Here is a 22,947-nt window from a genome sequence, read left to right as displayed (position 1 = left end):
TTATTTACTATATATGTATTTTATAATAATAATAATAGTAATAATAATAATAATAATAATAATAATACACCCTTCGTCTAATTTTATGTGTATGATTCGATTAACGAGGCTTGACTAAATATATTTTTAATTCAAATTTTCATAATATTAGGTTTATTATTAGTATATAAAATTTATATACTTAGAAACTAAATTAAAAGTACTATTACACACCAAAAAATAAATTAAAAATAATTAAATATACTAAAAAAATAAGCAAAAAAAGAATTTATTTGGCCCATTAATATAATAATAAACAGGATAGGTAAAATGGGGCAGAGTTATTATTATTATTATTATTATTATTATTATTATTATTATTATTATTTTGACAATTTATTATTATTATTAATTATTATATACATATATTAATGTAAAGGGTAATTTTGTCTTTTAAATATTTATTGCATTTATATTCCTTAATCTAACAAAACGCTAATAAAATGAATTTATTCCTTACTCGAACCAAACAATGGAGTTGAACTTCTATTCTATTCCTTGCAAATTTCATTTCTAATGGAATAAGATTCATATTCTTTCAAAATTCATTTTGTGAACTAAACGTGTTGTTAGTTAAAATGCACTTTGTAATACTTTTCTATACATGATAAAAAGGTATTACGACATTCAAGGATGACCCTAGACATGTGCAGCTAGGGTGATATATGGCACAGGAAATTGGGGGCCTAATTTTTGAAAATTATATATAAATCTATTATTATATATATATACTTGATAATTATGTCCTTAAATTTTATGTATTAGTTTTAATTGCAAAATGAGCTTTTGGAAGGAATTGATATAAAAACTTAGTGAATGATTTTGTATATAAATATGCATAAAGAATGTCACTTTTATATTAAATTTTGACTTGTATTTTTCTTTGTTGAATATTTTATGCATTATATTCTAACAAAAGTTTTTTTAATAAATATTACGGAGTACATTTTTATTTTATAATAATAATAATAATAATAATAATAATAATAAAATTTTAATTCAAATGGCCTGGTGTGAACGGGGTAAATCTCTTATAACATTTGAACTTTAATTTATTACTGTTTGATTTTTAATATTACTAAAGCTTTAATTCAAGTAGTGTGCAGTGCACTGGATAAATCTCTTATAGCATTTGAACTTTAATTCATTATTGTTTGATTTTTAAGTATAAATATAATACATAAATAGGATAATATCACCAAAAGAGAATGAGAGATATATAATATATTATTGTAAGGTATATGCTTTCTATTCATTGCATTCCATCATATCCTTTTTGGTACGTTGGGTTGTCGTATAAATTTAAAAGACTGGGTGGAAGTGATGATATAAGCATGAATGCATGGTGAGGCTTGTGCAGACACAAGACGATGCTGCGCTTACTCCCTAATATACATTTATTTATTTATTTATTTTTTTTTGTTTTTGGAGGCACCATATGTACATATTCTACTACAATGGGATAAAGAATTTCTAAGCTATACAATTTAAATTTCTTTAAAAAGAAAATTATACATATATTAATGTAGACCCACTTCCATTTTTAATGTGGGACGACAAAGGCTCTTTCAAAGCCTTCTCAACTCCATTTTCCCTAACTCAAATGGGTATATTTTGAGAATCAAATTTTCATTCGCTCATGATTGATTTTGAGTGTATTATATATTGAATTAAACCTCTTACTTAGGATAACTCAAAATCACATTGACCCTAACTAAACTGGAAGTGGATCCCATGCATTCAAAATTATGCCTGAAAATTGTCATTTTACCTGCCAAAATAGTTAAATTTTTTCAACAGAGATTCCACGAATTAAGGGGTTGTTTAGTTCAAGAGATATTTTGTGGTAATGTAACATTTTCATGAATCTCACCTAACCTGGAACGGGAGGATATGATAATAATTCTCATGAAAGCTACCAAAAATGAATTAAAAATATAACTTTGAGAATCTCACAGTCATTATTGTAAGTCAGTAGTCACACATTCCGGAAACCAAACAGGAAAATATGATAATACCATATCCACATTCCTAAAGGTTTATGTGAGATAACTTGAATCATATACACGTACCCTAAGAACTTTCTAGTCTAAGAGCATTCATACCAATGCATTTTTGGTGATTTTTGTAATAGTTCAAGGTGATGTGGAAGAAAGAGGAGAAAGAGAGAGAATGAACGTTATTCTCCTGCAAGAATGGTTTTTAGAATAGTGCACTGCCTTGGGGAAAGCATTAGTTGTTGTGCCTGTTTCGCGCACAACAAACAACCATATGCACTCGCCCAGTGGCACGTTTATAACTTCTTTTTTTGTCAGATTTCACAGTTTTTGTTTTTTTTTCTTTTTTCTTTCCTTATCTATTTTTCATCTCTTTCTTAACTAGTGTAGATGCTCTAACTCCATACACTAAGTTGAGTCGTCAAGACTACGTGTTATTGCTTTTGGGCATGATAGATTAAATTGCTCCCTTTATTCAGGCATATTCATGTGTATATGATAAATGTATCTAAAGTAGAGAGAAGATGGATAGAAATTGGCTTCAAGAGCCCTTCTTATTCCATATTCTCTAGAGAGAGTTCGGAGTAACTGTAAAAGTGTTGTAGAGACAAGATGTTAGAGTAGAAGTGGAAGAAGCCCCCTCTAATGAGGGGTAGAGCCCTTTATATACGCATAAGACCTGAATCCGACCCAATCGAGAACCGTATATCGCATAGTAAATAGTATATTCGTGATATATTCCCTATCAAGTAGCTCCCAGCCCGAACCCTACCTTGTTGATTAACGTGGTAATCAAAACCAATCGAGCGCGATCAGCTAAGAACGATCTCGTAACCAGGTAATCTGTCACTAAAAGCAATTATCGACCGTAATGCAGTTCCCGAGTATAATTACCTTCATAATGACCTACCCGGTCTCATTAGACTTTTGGGACTCCTAGCACCCCTCCACTTGAGACTCTCGGTTCTTAAACCGAACGCAAAAGGGGAAATCACCCCGTTCATATAATTATCGGTTTTCAAAACTCATCATAATGATTAACATGGTAATCAAAACCAACAGAGTGCGATCGGCTAAGAACGATCTCGTAACTGGGTAATCTGGATTGGGGTTCGACCGAGCTCAAACCAACTACGACCAATTAGCCCGAGTAAAGGGCATTGGGAAAAGCGTTCCTACATATGACCAATAAGATCAATAGAGCCCCCCGTGCCATGGATAATCCAATCCCTTGATTGGTAAGACTTGATCGCTAGACCTCAGATCATTTAATAATCCAATCTCTTGATTGATGAAACTCGATCCCTATGTCACAAAAATTTGGTCTCTCATGTTAGAAACCCAGTCCCTAAATCGCAAATTAAATTTGACCTCCCTGTAAGTGCACAAATGATGCACATTAGTATTTTTAGTTGGCTAAATCATTTGACAAACCTTAGTTTTCATTTATTTATATTTTCTAAGCTTATGTTGGTCAATTATTTCATTTGACTCGTTCAAAGCTCACAGTTGATCTTCTGGATCACAACCAGCGATTTACTGAATCTGGGTCAGTGTTACCAGCGAATTTTCATAACAGAATTCAGTTGATTTCAGCAATGTTTTAGCCTTGTTTCTGAATGAATGGACATCAATATTTTGAGGAGAATTATCAGCAATCATTTGGAAAAGTTGGTTACTTGAGAATGCTATATAAATGATGATATTGAAAGCTTAATCTACACACTTTGGAGAAGAGAAATTCGAACAACATTCTACAGGGTTTATTGTCTGATTGTGAGTGAGATTAAAAGGCTGATTCATTTCTATATTGATACACTGTGGTGTGGTGCTGATTGAGAAGAGTTGTGGCTGCACGAATCCAATCACTTGAAGATGTTTTGAAGATTGTTTGATGAATGTTGATGTAATAGGCGTGACCTTTGTATGATTATCATTTCATCTCCTTGTAATCTTGGCAAACATCTAGTGGATTGGACTGTCGTGAGTGCCCTGCAGACGTAGGAGTTTAGCTCCGAATTACTGCGTTATCATTTGCTGTGTTCTGGTTCTACTCTTCTTATTTTGTTTATCTTTTATTTATTAAATTAATCTAATGAAGGATAAGTTAATTTGTGTTTAAAACTGAGTAGAACTTTAAGTGTTTCTTGCATTCAAGACCCACGATGCAATTTTACTCCCGATTATAACTAATAAACCGGTCATTAGATCGGTAAAACTTGACCTCTCAAATCTCAAATCCAATCCCTAGATCGGAGGAGTTCGGACGACCCCTGTAGGCCAAAAGATTGTGCTTAAGCTTGTGCTCTTTTTTTCTTGGCTAAGATTTTTTCCCATTGGGTTTTTCTTAGTCTAAGGTTTGTAAGGAGGCAACCGACGTAAGTCATAGATTATATGGTCAGCCCCGAACTCTTTCTCATTGGCGTCTAATTAAGGTTGTTCTCTTTTTTCTGTGACTAAGATTTTTTCCCATTGGGTTTTTTATTAGTCTAAGATTTTTTTAAGGAGACAACCGACGCAAGTCACGGACTGTATAGTCAAGTTTTCTAGCCCGAACCCTTCCTTGTTAGCTTGACGGCAGGGCACGGACTGGGGGCTACTTGACAGGAGATATACCCCGAGAATACTATTTATTATGCGATATATAGTCCTTTGCCGGGTCGGATTCGGGTCTTATACCTATATAAAGGGCCCTACCCCTTTATTAGAGGAGACTTCTTCCACTTTTACTCTAGCATCTTATCCCTACAACACTTTTACAATTACTCACAACTCTCTCCTCTAGAGAATATGTAATAAGAAAGGCTCTTGAAGCCAATTTGTGTCCATCTTCTCTCTACTTTAGATACATTTATCATATACACATGAATACGCTTGAATAGAGGGAGCAATTTAATCTATCAGCACAAAACATCACTTTTTCTTTTAGTATCTAATCTTGTTCGTGTATGGTAGAATCATGTATTTTAAGATAACTATAATTTTATGGATTCAAATTCGAGACATTTGGTTAATTAAATTGAAAGAGACCTACAGTATTGCATGCATACTCTCATGGGTGGGCAAAACATCACTTTGAGCTTTGACCGGTTAACCAATTATTTCATCAATAACAATATTATCATCATAGGGTTTTATGTTTATTAAATTGGACACTCTTTACACAATATAGATTACTAAAAAGTGATTAAGATAGAGATTTGAGTTCATGTTGGCCACTTCTGTTTGTATAATTGGTCGGCATATTTATATTAATATATACTACGTCCCCATCAACCAGAAGAGTGATCCATATATATAGGAAATTCTAAAGGACATTTATTTATTTATTTATTTTATTTTCTCCTTTTGTAAAGCAGATGCCAATTAATAACATAATTAGTGTAGAAAATACGTAATGTTAGCGTGAAGTAAGGTTAAGTATATGAAATGAAAAGTTAAGCGAAAACTACATTCAAGAAGCACACCTGCAGCAGATGCAATGCAAGTGTTACATGATTATTACAACTATAATTTATATTATTCCGTATATGATATATCTCTTTGGCCAAGAGAGAAACTCGCAACCTCTATTTGTGGGTGTGGTTTGTGTTAATTATACTACACAGGAGAAGTGAGATAAATCATATATACTAAGAAAACTTTCTGTAATGTGTTCAACTTAACGAGTATTGACAAGAATCAAATTCGTGATCTTCATATACGAGTGTCATGTTCTACCTACCCACTACTCTTTTTGGGGCATAATCTATATCATTGACTTTACAATGTAACGTATTATTGACAGATAGATTTAGTTAACATGTGATACTAGTTTATAATATGTAGTATGAATCTCCTGTGGAACCGCATCATGGATTCTTATGCTGGAAAATTACTGATGTTTGGTATGTAAAATGACTATTATAATTTTCTGAATGCTAGCTAAACTTCCAAAAATTTTGATTTTCCTCTCTCTATCACGAAAATCATTTTTCTACCTTGGAAATTTTTGCCAACACTTTGATAAAAATTACGAAGTGTTCACTTGTTGTTTAAGTTCGTTGAAAACATTATTTCTTTATGAATTACTCCGTGGATCTTGAATGCAAGACTTTACGGGGGTTCAGGGATTATTTAACGTTTTTATAGTTATTAGTCCAAATTAGATAATACTAAACGACAAACAAGAATAAAAACACAAGTAAAGAAATGAACCCGAACACATGAAATGATCACGCAGTTCGGAGCTAAAACTCCTACGTCTGCGGGGCTACTCAGCTTTTGCCCAATCCACTAGATGCACCAAGGTTTACAAAGTTGGAATACAACCCAAACGTACAATGGTTCAAAACCAACACACAACCTTCAACATCTACTTTTGAATTGACAAAACTGCAAGCCAAGAATTCTTCAATTCTTCAATTCTTCAATTCTTCATCTCAACTCAGTATCAACGACAGCTTCAAAGACAGTAGCAGAATGCCATTAAACCTTCAAATAAATCTTCTTAATATTCACGTGATAATCTCTGAACTTGTATCATCTGTGGAGGTGAATATTAGAGCTTCAAGTGCCTTCCTTTTTATAGGTAGCATCCTGTAACAACCTTCACAAAAGTAGATCTGAAAATCTCCTTGAATAAATGAGAGCCACACTCCTTAAAATTCTGTTAGCCACACAAATTAAATTGGTGGACTAATTCCTTGCTGTCGGAGACAGCATCCGCTAGCACAGCTTCACTATCAGCACTGGTGGACATACCGACTGACGGTCCAAAAACTAATAAAAAGACTAGATATAGGCTAAGTGTATTTTTGACAAATAATATAGCCAATAACAAAGGACCATGTATCATTTGTACACTTACACTTTAGTATTCAAAAATAGTGTTGTAATCCATTTTATGATGGGAGACTGACACTATAACGCTCCTAGAGGTAGCACATTGATTTTAAGGAGAATGTGTGGTACACATGAATTAGATTTCAACTCGGGGATTATTTTCTCAGAACTTTGAATGCCCTTTTTATTTTATTTTTATTTGTTTTATTGGCTTATTCATCCTACACCTTATTCATGACTAGTTGGGTCAATATAATATTATAATACTTATGCTAGAAAATGTCATACTAATAAGGAAAAAGTTATTTACATTACTTATAAGGCCGGGTAAGTGCAATATTTTTAGGAAAATGTAATAATTTTAAATCAAAATATCAAAATGAAATATTTGGATGCTCAACAGAGAAAAATGTACTAATGAATAAATTGAATGATTGTTACTTATGAGAGAAAGTGTAATGCTTATAAGGAAAAATGTGATACTTTTGGGGTCCGTTTGAAAACCTAAAAAATGACTTATGAAAGTGATTTTGGGGACTAGCGCCTAGCGCCTAAGCGGTCTAGGCGGCCTCCTATAAAAACAAAATTTAATGCATGTGTGTCGGTGTATGTCATATTATATATATATATATATATAATTAAAAAATTAGTAAGCCCGACTCACTCGAGTTAACTCGGCTAACTCTGCCGAGTTGGGCGAGTTAACTCGGTCAAATTCGGCCGAGTCGGCCGCCAACTCGGCCCAGCCGGCCGAGTTAGGCGTTAGGCGCCGGCCACCTAGGGAGCAATTCGCCTCGTGTAACGGAGCTCACAGTGAAACAGGACAACAGAATTGTAAAGGAAAGATATTTTCTCATTATTGCTGTATTACAGATAGTGGAGGGAAAAGTTGCTAATTGCAACTAACAAGGAATGAGATGATGCCAAGTGGCTTTAATCTATGCATTCTATTCTCCTGAAATCCCCCCGCAAGCTGGATTGTATAGGTCTAACAAGCTGGTGTCTCGGTTAACACTCTCACATGGATGATAGGAGTGGGTTCGAGCCTCAATGGAGGCAACTGTTGACTCTTTGTGCTTCATTAGGTTGAGAAAGTAGCATGAACAGATACTACATTGTAACAGAGTCAGTAGTACTCAAAAAAAATTGTCTCAAAAAAAAAAAAAAACAAGCCAAGCTTGGAGATGTAACCATGAAAGGAACCAGGACAGTGAGTCTTGGTGAATGTATCAGCTAGTTGGTTTTCAGATCCCACATGGAGCAATTTGATGGTGCCTTTGTTCAGTCCCTCAGCAAATAGCAGTCAAGCTCTATGTGCTTTGTTCGTTCGTGGAATACTGGATTCTCTGCAATGGCGATAGCAGATTTGCTGTCACAATATATAACCACTACCTCAGAATGACTGACATCCAACTCTACCAGTAGAAATGACAACCACTAAATTTCACATGATCTGGTAGCCAAGGCCCTATATTCAGCTTCTGAAGAGGACTTGGAGACTGTAGATTGCTTTTTTGATTTCCAGGATATTAAGGCATTCCCTAAAAAAATGCAGAATCCAGTAACAGACTTCCTTGTATCAATGCATGCTCCCCAATCTGAATCAGAGAATGCTTTCAACTGCAGATCAGAGGAAGAAGGGAAGAACAATCCTTGGCCAGGAGCAGCTTTTATGTACCTTAGCACCCTGTGTGCAGCTTGTAAATGTAGCATTGTCAATGAACTAGGAAAGCTTGTTGTGTAGCAAAACTAATATCAGGTCTAGTGATTGTTAGATAGAGAAGTTTTCCAACTATTTTCATGTATTGACCATTGTCTTCAAGGGTTTACCCCATCTTTACTTAGTTTATGTGAGGGGACTGTGGGGCTGTACACATGTTTTGCATTTAGAAATCCTATATCATCAAGTAGCTCCAATGCATATTTTCTTTGGCACACATCAATGCCTTTCTTTTGTCTAGCAACTTCCAAACCAAGGAAGTACTTTAAAGGACCTAGATCCTTAATCTGAAAATTATTGTTAAGCTGAGTCTTGACTTCTTGAATAGCCTGCAAATCAGTGCTGGCAACCACAATGTCATCTACATAGATTAATAATGCTATAAATGAATCTCCACTACCTTTGGTAAATAAGGAATTATCAGGTACTGATTGTTTGAAACCCATATTCTGCAATGCAATGCTCAGCTTGGTATTCCACTACCTGCTGGCCTGTTTTAAGCCATATAAAGATTTAATCAACTTGCATACTTGTCCAGTCCCTTTTCCTGACAAACCAAGATATAGTTGCATATAGACTTCCTCTTCTAAGTCCCCATGTAGGAAAGCATTGTTCACATCCATTTGATGGAGGTGCCAACCTTTTGCTGCAGCTACTGCTAGAAGGGTCCTAATGGTGGCCATTTTTGCCACTGCGTTGAAAGTGTCCAGGTAATCAATACCAAGAGTTTCATTATACCCTTTTGCCACAAATCTTGCCTTGTATCTGTCTATGGTGCCATCAGATTTGTATTTAATCTTAAAACCCACTTGCATCCAATAGGCTTCTTGAAAAGAGGTAGATCCACTAACTGCCAAGTGTTATTCCATTCCAAGGCACTGATTTCATCTTGCATAGCACTCCTCCAACATTCATGTTGGACTGCTTCTTGGTAATCCTTTGGTTCAGAACAGCAAGCAATGTTCATGACAAAGGATTGAAAGGGTGGTGCTAGTCTTTTATAGTCCACTACCTTGCATATGGAATGAGGAGATGTTCCCACTGCTGCATTCTGACAAACATAGTCCTGAAGGTAAGTGGGAGTATGTTTATGCCTTGTGGACCTTCTGATGCCTTGAGTGGTCTCCTGATCAAGAATATGTGGCTCCTAGGATGTGTGCTCATCATTTTCAGTCTGTGAAAGCCATATCTGCTCATCATTTTCATTCTGTGAAGGCCAAGTCTGCTCACTTCTACTGCTGGCCTGGGGTTGGTTGTACCCCTCACTTGATGTTGATGGTAGCTTAGAAGCCTCCCCTGGTGTGAACAAGTCTGATCACTGTTGCTACTTACTTGTTTTGGAGTTTGAGGATCTTCTGAAACCTCTTTGGGGTCAGTGTTCATTGCAGGGAGTATGATTGGAGAGGTTGTCCCTGGTTTGTTGCCAAGCTGGAAGGGGAAGACATTCTCATAAAAAAAAAAAAAAAAAAAAAANAAAAAAAAAAAAAAAAAAAAACATCTCTAGATATGAACTACTCTTTAGAGGCAATGTCATACAGCTTATACCCTTTTGTGTTACTAGTGAAGACAAGAAAAATGCATTTCCTAGCTCTGACATCTAATTTAGTCTTAGTACCAACAGTGGTGGCATATGCCAGACACCCAAAGACTCTCAAGTGCTGATACTGACGAACTTTCTTGATCAGAATCTGGTAAGGAACCTGGTTGTTTATAACAGCAGATGGAAGCTTATTAATTATGTAGGCTGCATGCAGTACACACTCACCCCAAAATTGATCTGGCAGACAGCCTTGAAACTTGAGTGCTCTAGCAGTTGTTAATAGGTGACCATGTTTCCTCTCCACTCTACTATTCTGCTGAGGAGTGTATGTACATTATGTCTGATGTATGATCCCTTTCTGACTGAAAAATTCCACCATATTAAACTCTAGGCCATTGTCTGATCTAATACACTTCACCCTTGTTCCAAACTGGTTTTCAACTAGGTTGCAGAACCCAACAAAACCCTCTAACTTCATATTTCAACTTCATTAGATATACCCACACAGCTTTGCTGTGATCATCCAAAATGGTCAGAAAATATTGGTGCCCATGAGTAGTAGCTACCTTGTAGGGCCCCCATATATCCACATGTAGTAAATAAAAAGGATTAGCTGATATGGAATTACTAGATTTAAATGGAAGCCTTTTTTGTTTAGCAAAATGACAATGATCACAAATCAAATCTTTATTTGCATGAATCATAGGCTCTAACTCTTTCAACAAGTGCAGTTTGGTAAATGAGGCATGCCTTAACCTAGCATGCCATAGAGTACATTTATTTGTAGCTGAAATGGAATTGCATACAAGAAGTGTAACAATAGGAAATATTTAGTAAAATAGCCCATTTTGCAGCTCAGCCTTTCCAATCACTTTGCCATGGGTAGCATCCTGTATAATGCATTGATTAGAGTACATCCTTACAACATGGTGAGAGTTTTTAATGAAGGCACCTATTGATATCAAATTATGATGGAAGCTAGGAACATAAAGCACATTATGCAAGACAAAGTTATCAGACAAATGGACTAATTCTGTGCATGTAATCTCAGCATGTTAACCATTTGGCAAACTAACATGTAGATTATGTACTCTTCTCTTATTACTTAATGAACCCAAATCACATATAATATCGTGTGTAGCACCACTGTCAATAATCTATTCACTCTTATTACACTTGACAGAATTGAGTGAAATCATACATTCACTCTGAAAATCACCTAATATGGTGTTGACAAGGGGTTGTGAGGACTGATCTAGAGGTGAATTCAAATTCAGGTTGTCATTGGCTGGCTTCTTAGTCTGCATAAAACCCAAGAATCTTCTGACGTCATCCTGAGTAAAAGATGTATTCCCATCAACACATAACTGCTGTGTTGTAGAGGGACCTTGTGCATGATTCACTATACCTTGGCTTCTTGTTCTTGGTTTCCACCATGGTGGATAACCATATTTCTTGTAGCATTGTCATGAGTGTGACCTGTGTACCCATAGTGAGTGCACACAGGTCTTTTGTTAACTGCCGAGATCCTTTTAAATCTTGATTGATAGTTACCCTCTGTCCTGGCTAGGGATGTCAATTGTACCCCTACCCGATGGGGAACCCGACTCCCCACCCTGACGGGGACGGGGAGGATATTTAATTCCCCGGCGGGGACGGGGACGGGGACGGGGATGGGGAGTATTCTCCCCACCCCGCCCCGTCGCCAATATATATATATATATCATTTTTTCATTTTGTAGTAAAATATTTAGTAGTATTATGGATATGAAATTTTAAATTTTTATAATTTAAAAATAGCGTTGGGGATTCCCCATTTCCTGATAATCCCCGTGGGGATGGGGAGATTTTTTCCATCCTCGGCCCGGCAGGGATGGGGACGGGGATGGGGATTGGGGGAGAAAGTCGGGGGCGGGGATGGGGGGGATGCCCCCCGCCCCCACCCCNCCCCGCCCCGTCGCCAATATATATATATATATCATTTTTTCATTTTGTAGTAAAATATTTAGTAGTATTATGGATATGAAATTTTAAATTTTTATAATTTAAAAATAGCGTTGGGGATTCCCCATTTCCTGATAATCCCCGTGGGGATGGGGAGATTTTTTCCATCCTCGGCCCGGCAGGGATGGGGACGGGGATGGGGATTGGGGGAGAAAGTCGGGGGCGGGGATGGGGGGGATGCCCCCCGCCCCCACCCCNGGGGGGTATGCCCCTCGCCCCCACCCCGCCCCGTTGACATCCCTAATCCTGGCCAAGAAAACACTCCCAGTGGTGTTATTTTCCCCAGATTTGTGCAGTTGGCTTCCAAAACCATTGCTAGCCATGTGGAACTGCCTCTCTTGTTGAGAAATTATAGAATAGGCTTCATTCACATTTGGTAGAGGTCTCATCAACATGACTTGATTCCTAGCTCCTATGTATCTCTCATGTAGACCAATTAGGAAGATGGATATCATGTCCTTCTCTATCTGTTCATTCATAATATCAATCTTCTTACCACATTCACATTTGGCACTACAAGCACAAATCATCAGAGGCCTAAGGATGCTCAATTCATCCCAGAGAAGTTTCTTCCTAGTGAAGTACTCATTCAAAGAGTTATCTCCCTTCTTAGTCTGATAAATCTCACACTTAATCTCTACTATTCGGAACAAATCTTGCTGACTGAACCGTCTTCTCAAGTTATTCCAGATTCCATAAGTTGTGTCAATCGACATCACACTTTGACCTATCGTTGGAGAGAGAGTGCGCACAATCCAGGACATAACCATGTTGTTGCACCTCTCCCAAGCTAGAAATTTCTCTAGGTCATCACTGGAAAGCTTCGTGATCATTAACGAAGTTTTAAAATGTTTTGAACGACTCTATGAAAGTCAATACAAGTTTATTAAAAGCAATCATTTTAAAAGTCTTAAAAACTCTACAAAAGTCATGATGGAATACACCCCCTAAGTGAATGATATGAGAGTTGCGTGATAAAATGATTAAATTAGTACGTGGAACTAAGGTGATTGACCTCTAACATCTTGTGCATTAGCAATAGCTCAATTCTTGTGAATCCATTACAGGCCATTTGGTTGTAATGAGGGAATTAGTTAGAGAGAAAGAAATTGTAATTTTGTGAAAATTAAATTAGGTGAGAATAATGTAGGAATTCGAATTTCATTGAATTCTTTGGTAGGTAAGAATAGAATTACTAGTAATTTCAATTATAGTGTTTTGTATATATGAAAATTGAAATGGAATAACTAGTATAAATATCAAAATTCCCGTGTAATTTTGTAGTTAAGCGGCATAGTTGTGGACCAAACACCCCATTAATGGTTCATAATGTTGCCAATTGTTATACCATGGACTAGGGTTCACCTTGCATTATAGACCTTGGTCAAAAAATTATGTGTCTGTAGTTAACATATTATGCGTCTTCAGTTAAAAAATTATGTGCCNGGGGGGTATGCCCCTCGCCCCCACCCCGCCCCGTTGACATCCCTAATCCTGGCCAAGAAAACACTCCCAGTGGTGTTATTTTCCCCAGATTTGTGCAGTTGGCTTCCAAAACCATTGCTAGCCATGTGGAACTGCCTCTCTTGTTGAGAAATTATAGAATAGGCTTCATTCACATTTGGTAGAGGTCTCATCAACATGACTTGATTCCTAGCTCCTATGTATCTCTCATGTAGACCAATTAGGAAGATGGATATCATGTCCTTCTCTATCTGTTCATTCATAATATCAATCTTCTTACCACATTCACATTTGGCACTACAAGCACAAATCATCAGAGGCCTAAGGATGCTCAATTCATCCCAGAGAAGTTTCTTCCTAGTGAAGTACTCATTCAAAGAGTTATCTCCCTTCTTAGTCTGATAAATCTCACACTTAATCTCTACTATTCGGAACAAATCTTGCTGACTGAACCGTCTTCTCAAGTTATTCCAGATTCCATAAGTTGTGTCAATCGACATCACACTTTGACCTATCGTTGGAGAGAGAGTGCGCACAATCCAGGACATAACCATGTTGTTGCACCTCTCCCAAGCTAGAAATTTCTCTAGGTCATCACTGGAAAGCTTCGTGATCATTAACGAAGTTTTAAAATGTTTTGAACGACTCTATGAAAGTCAATACAAGTTTATTAAAAGCAATCATTTTAAAAGTCTTAAAAACTCTACAAAAGTCATGATGGAATACACCCCCTAAGTGAATGATATGAGAGTTGCGTGATAAAATGATTAAATTAGTACGTGGAACTAAGGTGATTGACCTCTAACATCTTGTGCATTAGCAATAGCTCAATTCTTGTGAATCCATTACAGGCCATTTGGTTGTAATGAGGGAATTAGTTAGAGAGAAAGAAATTGTAATTTTGTGAAAATTAAATTAGGTGAGAATAATGTAGGAATTCGAATTTCATTGAATTCTTTGGTAGGTAAGAATAGAATTACTAGTAATTTCAATTATAGTGTTTTGTATATATGAAAATTGAAATGGAATAACTAGTATAAATATCAAAATTCCCGTGTAATTTTGTAGTTAAGCGGCATAGTTGTGGACCAAACACCCCATTAATGGTTCATAATGTTGCCAATTGTTATACCATGGACTAGGGTTCACCTTGCATTATAGACCTTGGTCAAAAAATTATGTGTCTGTAGTTAACATATTATGCGTCTTCAGTTAAAAAATTATGTGCCTATAAATAAATTGAATACACATAATATGTTAACTATAGAGATATGATATGCATATTTAGTATACCTAACATACGTAGCAAAGTCGAATGCTCCTTGATGCAAGTATCACGACTCTAGTTATGTCATACAACCCTTATTAATAAGTGTATTAGAATGTTATATATTTTTATTTAGTACAAGGAATGTAAAATTCTCAGAAATGATTTCTATTTATTTGTCACAATAATTTAAAATAATCTAAATTTTAAAAAATATTATATTACCTAAAAATTACTTCATATTTTTTAAACCCTAATCGAGTTGTTCGAGTAGTTGACTTAATAACCACAATATTTTAATTTCGATTTCTTGTGAGCGCGGCTGATTGACCTTCTCAGTGTGAGTTAGTTAGCTATTAACAACATAAGTTGATTTATCTCTTTTTTGTTCTTTGTCGACTAAGATCGTAAAACGGGCTTCATTCAAAATACACCTTTAAGTACTAGCTGCGGACTTTTTCAAAATCTTAAACTATAAGCATAATACACAATCATTATTGCGTAGACCGTTGTCCAAACAGTTGTGTAGACCACGATCTAGAAACACATAAAATACATTATTCTAACTCATAATAAAGTACATTATCTTACTCCAAAAATTTCATTCTAACACATAAAGTACATTATTCTAACTCATAAAATATATTATCTTACCCCAAAAGATTCATTATACTAACACATAAACGCTCGGAGCACGAAAATATTTTAACATCAAAATAATGTCATTTAGGACCGTGGTCTATACAATAATTTGCCTATAATAAATGAGTGTATAATTTTCAAAAGGGATATAACTTAATGGATTGAATATACTGAGAATGACTCACTAAAATCTGAACTACATCTTCTCAAATTGGGCTTTCATATTTCTATTTTGGGTTCCCTTTAACGTGCCCTCTTTTTAATTAACTTATTGCATCATTTCCTATATGGGCTCAGTATCCCAACCCAATATGCATACATACGGGTTGTTATGCCGTGGACCCAGGTCCACCTTGCAAGGTGGACCTGAGTCTACATTCACATACACTATACTTTACATTCACAATTTGTAAACTTCACATTCACACATTAGAGGATTATATGTTTAGTTACTATATTACCACTGTAATGCATTCACACATTCAAAACTCTATATTCACAGGTCCTATACTCCATATTCACAACTTGAGAACTCCACATTCACACATTGCAGGGCTACAAGTTGCTAGAACTTCTTAACTCTATTACAGATTCACACATGCATAACTCTACATTCACGATTTCTATACTCCATAGTCACAATTTGAAACCTCCACATTCACAAATTTCTGGGCAACTCTACATTCACACAATCATAAATCTACATTCACGATTTCTATACTCTACATTCACACTTTGAAACCTCTACATTCACACATTTTTGGACAACTCTATATTCAGCAATATGTTTACTAATTTTTAAAAAAAAACAAAAAAAAAAACAAAAAAAAGGACAAAAACGACGTAGTTTTGAACCCAGGTCCACCTTGCAAGGTGGACCTGGGTCCACAGCATAATTTGTCGCATACATACATATACACCTTTTATTTAGAAGTCAAGCACCTTGTACTCAAATAGCATGTAGTAATTTTTCTGAAAGCGAATTGACTTTTTGTACTTCAATAAGTTGAGAAAGTAATTTTGAGCAGAAACTACAATGTACGTAACAGGGTCAGTTGTATTAAAAAAAAAAAAAAAATATCGAGGGCTCTTTGTCTATCCTCTTATGAGACCTCCAACACCTCCTTATTGTAGTGTTGCTCGCTCTAAATTCATTTAATTTATTCTTAATTCGTTGTATAAAAGAAATTGAAAAAGTCACAAAAATCAACATGACTTAGACGCCACCCTTTAAAGCAATAAGATTACAGTAGTAGCAGCGTAATTAGAGTGTCCAACCCAACCACACAATCCTCGTCAAATATGCATCTCACAAATTAAAAATTTTTAGACTATATTGGAAGATTGTTCTTATTGCAATCCATCTAATCAACATTCTAATAATTTTCTAGACTCTAATTATAACAACTCTCTCAAAAACATCTTTAAAAGCAGTAGAAAGAACAATTAGCTTTGATTTTTAAACTCAAAATAAGTATTGAAAATTGAAAGGGAAGGAAAATAATGACATATTTGAAGAAGGATTGAGTTGTAAGTTGTAACATCATTGTTACCAACTAGCTTCACTAAAGACATTCTAACAACACACTCTTAAACAGTATTATATAATACATATGCCAATCACACCATGCTTTGAAACAACCTTAATTCTTAACAAGCAATGTGTCTCTCTATGATGAAATTACTAATTACTTATACTTAACATTAGATCAAATTAAATATATCACACTAGCTATAGGTATTACCAAAACGTAAAGCTTTTACAATATACAGGGGGTGTAAAATGTTTTTTTTTTTTTTAAATTCTATTACACTATATACTTGACATAATTACACTCTCAACTAATAAATCATATAATTAATATAATTTCCACTTTACATATAGCAGAATAAAAATTCTCAAAAAAATTTAGTATTAAATCTATTCTCGTTCATCGAACCAGACACATAAAATGGGACGAAGGGAGTAATAGAGAACATAGCTAGAAAAGTATTACATTTTAACTAAAAATTACATATCAATTCTGAAAATCAATTGTTATATCATGGACCAGAGTTCAAAAATCTGTGTCTGCAGTCAACAAATTATGTGTTTTTCGTTAATAAATTGTATACCTGTAAATAAATTGAAAACACATATATAATTTGTTAACTGTAAGCACATAACATGTTAACTGCATATATATATATATATAAGATGGATACTCTTATTCTTGGACCATGTGATTGCTAGTAAAGGTAAATTATTAACTTCTTGGAAGACTAACGTATTGCAGATTTCATATGAGGTATTCTCATGCAAAATCAAAGTAGTAACTTACCCAATCGCACGGGTAATTTAATTAGTTGGTTCTTGGGCAATAGAGTATCGATAAGGACACATGATTCTGATTAAACCTTATTAGTAGTAGTACGTGTGAGAGTACTCAACGGGTTGGCCTGGTTCTTTTGCGAGCAACAAACACTCGTCTTTCCATGACTTACCACTCTATTATCTTGTTGTGTTAGGATGGGGGTCAACAGTCGTTATACCATGGACCACTCATGACTGATACTGCAGTTGTGTGGAACTGATACTGCAGTTATGTTGAACGGATACTGCAGTTGTGTTGAAAGGAAACTGTAGTTGCGCGGAAGAGAGGCCGTGTCATCCGTCTGGAACTGCAGTTGTGTTGAACTGATACTGCAGTTGTGTTGAACGGATACTACAGTTGTGTTGAAAGGATACTGCAGTTGTGTTGAACGAATGAATGTCCTCTGTTCCACGCAACCGCAGTTTCCTTTCAACACAACTACAGTATCTTTTCAACACAACTGCAATATCCGTTCAACACAACTGCACTATCAGCCATGATCATGGTCCACAATGCATTGTGGACCATGGTCCACCATATAATTTGCGGGGGGTCAAGGGTAAAGAAGTTTCACTTTTTATTTTCTTTTTTTGGATGTATCCAGGATTATATTTCCACTTTAGGATACAGTAATTAATCTTCTCTAAATTGTAGACATATTTATTAAGTAAGATAGCTAGCATAAAAATTTAAAGCTGGGTCAAACCCTTCACATTTAGTTAAGATGAATGAGTCTCTTTCGCCTAACCGGCAAGTAACAACCTACTAGCAATGCCAGGCTCAATAAATTTGGAAGAAGTGAACCACACCGCAGTCCGCAGCCTTAGCCTTACTTGGCGAGCTGAAAACCTGCTTCGAAGATTCCAACGTTCGGGAAATCCATGCAAATCACATAAGCGTATGTATAGGAAAAGAAGGAAGATCGTCATAGTGTTTCTGGGTTTTTGCACATTTTGGTGTAAGTTTAAAGGTTTGGGAAGAACAAGAATGGAGGCGGAGAGGTGGATGGAGCTCCATATGGCGAAGAAATGGAGAGATAAAGAGATCAGCCCGGAGCGAACCAAAGTGTGGAGAAAGCCGGAGGCGGAGCGCAGAGTCGCCGTGGTCTACTACCTCTCTTTAAACGGAAAACTTCAACATCCCCATTTCATGGAACTCCGTCTTTCATCCCCTCGAGGTCTCTTTCTCAGAGGTAAATGTAAATCTGGTAAATGGGATTTTTGGGTATTAATGAATTATGATTAATTGTTTCTGTATATTCTCAGATGTGCTTGACCGCTTGAATTCCCTCCGAGGAGAAGGCATGGCTTCTCTGTATTCTTGGTCTGCGAAAAGGTAGAAATTAAAATTTCCATTGATTTTCTCTTTTTATTTCTTTCTTTCTTCTTATTGTTTTCTGTTGGTTCATTGAAAATTGAAAATTTAGGAAGTATAAGAACGGTTTTGTATGGCAAGATTTGGAGGAGAATGATTTTATATACCCAGCACACGGGCATGAGTATATTCTCAAGGGATCAGAGCTCATGATGACCCATTCATCATCTCAAGAAACGCCGGCATTCACAGCCGCCGGTGAAGATCGTGAGTTTCCGCCACCGCCGCCGAGGCCTAACGACGTGCAAACCATTGATAAGGAATCGGGTCGGAGTGGGAGTTCAGGGCAGAGCAGCGGCGAGATTTCAACGCCGGCGGCCGGTTCAAGCCCGGAAACACTGGCGGCGTTGATAAAGGCCGACCGGAGGAGGGTCATCTTAACGGACGAAGCTCGAAAGGCGGCTGCATATTATGATCCCTCTGCAAGGCCCAGAACCGCATCGGTTGTGATGCAAATCCTGTCGTGTGGCTCGGTCGCAGCCCGGGAACACGCGCCGCCGTGCAAGGCAAAGACCCATGGATTCTCTCTCATCTCTCATCAGAAAATGACAACGATGCTGCCATGCGGAACACGCCGGAATAATCCACCGGATGTTGCAGAGAGTGCTGCCATGGAGCTTCCATTGATTGCTAGTGTTTACAATCTCTAACACCTATCATCCTTCAGTACATATAAAGTTAAAAAAATGGTGTGATTAAAAAAATGGTGTCATGTACTATTGGCCCAACACAGTTATGTAAGACTTTCCTGTATAATATATGTTATATATCAAAGTCCTTAATTATGTGGTGTAAGTTGATTAAGCTAATTTGGTTAGACAAATGTTATTTGTCAATCAGTATATAGCATTAAAGTTGCTTTACTCATACTGCTCAAAATAAAACCAATACAACATCCAAGGTTCTAAATAAAGTATGGAACAAAACCATAACACTATCTATTGTTCAAAAGGCAACACAACTGAAAAACATCAACTATAGCTAGAGATCAATATTGCTACCGCTCAGGTTATTACGAGGTTAGGTTTTTCCTAATTAAGTCTGTTGAATTATTTTTAGACTACATTGATATCTAACAAGTTGTACCAGATACAATTTGGTATTTTTCTGTCCAAACTTTAATTACCTCTGCCAAACTGAGTTTCATGTTTCATGCGGCCGGCAGCCTCGTTGTTCACGAACAACATGAATCTGTTGATCCATTGTTGCTTAACAGAATCTGGGATTGGTGTTTCATCCAGAAATGGGTTCCATGCATTGCCTCTGGGACTAGCAAGAACCCATTTGATTTTCGATGGAGGGGCGACGAAAGAAGCCCGCTTTACTTCTCCAGACATGTTTCTCTTTGATGCAGCAGAGTTCTGAGTAAACAGGAAATGAAAACACAGCATTTTGTAAACAATAATGAACTTTTTGTGCTCACCTTTGAACAATGTTGTTGGTTTGGTTTGAACTTGTTGGACAGAAGTCTGTTCTGATTCAACAATTGTTGGGATTCAGACAATGGGATATGATGATGCTCTCCAAATTCTGCCAAATGTTTCTCAACGGCTAGGATGGATCGAAATTTCTGGCCCGTTCCTGGTTCATAGTAATACTACATGCCAAAAACAATTACACAACCATTCATTGGCCAAAGGAACTTTAACTGTTAAGAAAAATGCAGAATAACAGCAAGGTTCATAATTAAGCATTTCTTGATCTAAAGTGCATATGACACTTTTGAAGTGATCCTCTGCAACCATGAATACTTGTCCAAAACTCATATATTTTGATTTACGAAAAAGCCCGCAAATGCTACCCTAAAGTGCATTCATTCTAGATGCAGCCAATATCTAAAATGCATTCAAGACCCTAACTAAAACCACAAAAAAATGCACTAACTTAAGTTGTTCATACATAATTGGCTGGTTCAAATTAAGATGCTAAAATATTCATATATTTTTTCAAGGTAAGAAAAATCAAAAAATTCCAAAAACAGCCCGAACAAGAATTCACCATTTTAAAGGTAGGGAGAGTTCTTGATTTGCGCTGGTCAGCTATGACCTATGAGCAACTTAAGTTGATTTACCTCCTTATGGTCTTTTATCGACTAGAGTCATAATGCAGTTATCACTCATCAGAGTGCATTTTTAAATAGCGGTTGTGAGTTTTCCTGAGGTAAAGTGAGCAATACCTTATCAACCGAGCTTCCATCTCTACGGGTTACCTCCTCCACAACCCAACCATCAGGAAGCTGATACCTTGAGGTGGCTGTATTATTTGCAGAAGACAGCACAAGTGCCCAATGCTCCGTATTCAAATCCCCTTCATCCACACTCAACAGCTGCATTTTCATAATAAGATCAATATAATGCTCCTTCTAGCTCATGATGATTCAAAGTTTTTTTAATTCTTTGAAATCCCTTGTTAAGGCTGCTCATCACCACCAGTTCTCATCTGTTTTAGGAAAAGTAATTAAAAATATACTAATTTTTACCTTCCCACCAGAAACCACCATCTTCCTTGACAAACGAGTAGTACTCTGCAGATGATGGATGAAATTAAATATTTAGACTTGGAATTATAGGGCACGTTTGGTAACATAGCTAGATCAGTTACTTTTAGTTTATTTGATTACTATTAAGTGTTTAACTTGGTTAAACAATCAAATTTGATTTTCTGTTTGACTTGGTTAAACAATAAAATTTGATTAATCAACTTTTAATACAATTTATTATTCTAAAATGCTGCTAAAAACAGCTTTTCAATAAGGTTTTTTAAAAAGTTATTGTGCATATAATTGGCTATAGCTAACAGCTAATTTATCGAACATTTTTTTTTCAATTAGCTAATTATATCAACTAGTCAAATTCATTAACCCGATCAACTAACAGCTATTTACAAAACACCCCTTAATATGGAAAGAGTTTGGATCTATGCAATTTCTTTAAAGATGATTACTCACAGTGAATGCCCCGGAGCTAGGAGTGTATTCTCCTCCATTAAGGTGCCTCTCAACTTCTCTTAAAGATCTGAACTTTCTTCCAGTCCCAGGCTCAAAGTAATACTGCAAAATGCAGGATAAGATAATAAACTCACTGTCTTATGGGCCATCAAGAATCTTCAAAACAAATTGAGAGATTAACAGAGAGTTGAGACGATTAAGATAGAACAAGAAAAGAGAATGGGTTTAATTTAAACTGAACAGAAAAGAAAAGAGGAAAAAGTGTGGTCAGCATTTGCAGAATTGAAGATATGAACCCGGTCGACATTGGAGGCGGTTGAACGAGGGACTTCTTGGATACCCCAACCGGCGGGGAGCATGAACCGGCCGGAGCCTGCAGGGGAAAAGGGAGTGATAGCAGCGGAGGAGGGTGGTGCTGCAGCTGCCAGGAGAGGGGAGTCGGTGGAGTAGTCACCGCCGCCTCTGGGGTGGGAGTGTCGGCGGCGGAAGTGAGTCGGTGGGGTTTGCATTGAGTTTGGCGGTGTGAGGGCGGTGGAAGAGTTGCTGCTCTCCATGGCAGGCTAGCAGGGTGGCACTCTATAAGGAAAGAAAGAACGTGGAACGCGTGGCCGACTGGCCGCGGTGTTTTTACTCAGGTGACTTTTGTAATAGCCACGTCACATTTTTCCGTGAGAAAAATCATGAGAAAGGATATCTCATGTAACTTCTAGCAAAGCAAATTGTAGTGTGTGGATGATGGTACAAATCGATGCTGTTCTTTCTAATAAAAAGAAAT

The 22,947-nt window shown here is 36.5% G+C and overlaps 2 protein-coding genes across 2 annotated transcripts; one reads left to right on the top strand and one right to left on the bottom strand.

Moving 5' to 3' along the window:
- Positions 1 to 18,692: 18,692 nt before the first annotated feature.
- On the top strand, positions 18,693 to 20,020 carry LOC116026021. The gene is made up of 3 exons (XM_031267461.1): positions 18,693 to 19,043; positions 19,117 to 19,186; positions 19,278 to 20,020. Exons 1-3 carry the CDS (start codon positions 18,752 to 18,754, stop codon positions 19,873 to 19,875), a joined length of 960 nt encoding a protein of 319 aa, XP_031123321.1. The 5' UTR covers positions 18,693 to 18,751; the 3' UTR covers positions 19,876 to 20,020.
- Positions 19,726 to 22,733, bottom strand: LOC116026020 (methyl-CpG-binding domain-containing protein 7-like). Its single transcript, XM_031267460.1, has 7 exons — positions 22,469 to 22,733; positions 22,173 to 22,274; positions 21,705 to 21,749; positions 21,402 to 21,551; positions 20,649 to 20,822; positions 20,352 to 20,586; positions 19,726 to 19,886 (listed from the first exon to the last, which is right to left on the bottom strand). The coding sequence occupies exons 1-7, from the start codon at positions 22,724 to 22,726 to the stop codon at positions 19,882 to 19,884; spliced, it is 969 nt and encodes a 322-aa protein (XP_031123320.1). The 5' UTR covers positions 22,727 to 22,733; the 3' UTR covers positions 19,726 to 19,881.
- Between the last annotated feature and the right edge of the window lie 214 nt (positions 22,734 to 22,947).

The sequence above is a fragment of the Ipomoea triloba genome, chromosome 7, assembly GCF_003576645.1.
Source record: "Ipomoea triloba cultivar NCNSP0323 chromosome 7, ASM357664v1".
In the NCBI taxonomy this organism is placed as follows: domain Eukaryota; kingdom Viridiplantae; phylum Streptophyta; class Magnoliopsida; order Solanales; family Convolvulaceae; genus Ipomoea; species Ipomoea triloba.
The sequence above is the reverse complement of the archived record's forward strand: the minus strand, read 5'-3'. Positions and strand labels throughout refer to the sequence as shown.

Bases quoted from the DNA above. Each gene is read 5' to 3' on its own strand.
- LOC116026020 (XM_031267460.1), bottom strand. From the start codon at position 22,726: ATGGAGAGCAGCAACTCTTCCACCGCCCTCACACCGCCAAACTCAATG. The intron at 21,552-21,704 runs GTAAAAATTAGT...ATGAAAATGCAG, and splicing joins TGGTGGTTTCTGGTGGGAAG to CTGTTGAGTGTGGATGAAGG. The intron at 20,587-20,648 runs GTGAGCACAAAA...CTGTTTACTCAG, and splicing joins ACCAACAACATTGTTCAAAG to AACTCTGCTGCATCAAAGAG.
- LOC116026021 (XM_031267461.1), top strand. From the start codon at position 18,752: ATGTATAGGAAAAGAAGGAAGATCGTCATAGTGTTTCTGGGTTTTTGC. The intron at 19,044-19,116 runs GTAAATGTAAAT...GTATATTCTCAG, and splicing joins TCGAGGTCTCTTTCTCAGAG to ATGTGCTTGACCGCTTGAAT. The intron at 19,187-19,277 runs GTAGAAATTAAA...TTGAAAATTTAG, and splicing joins TATTCTTGGTCTGCGAAAAG to GAAGTATAAGAACGGTTTTG.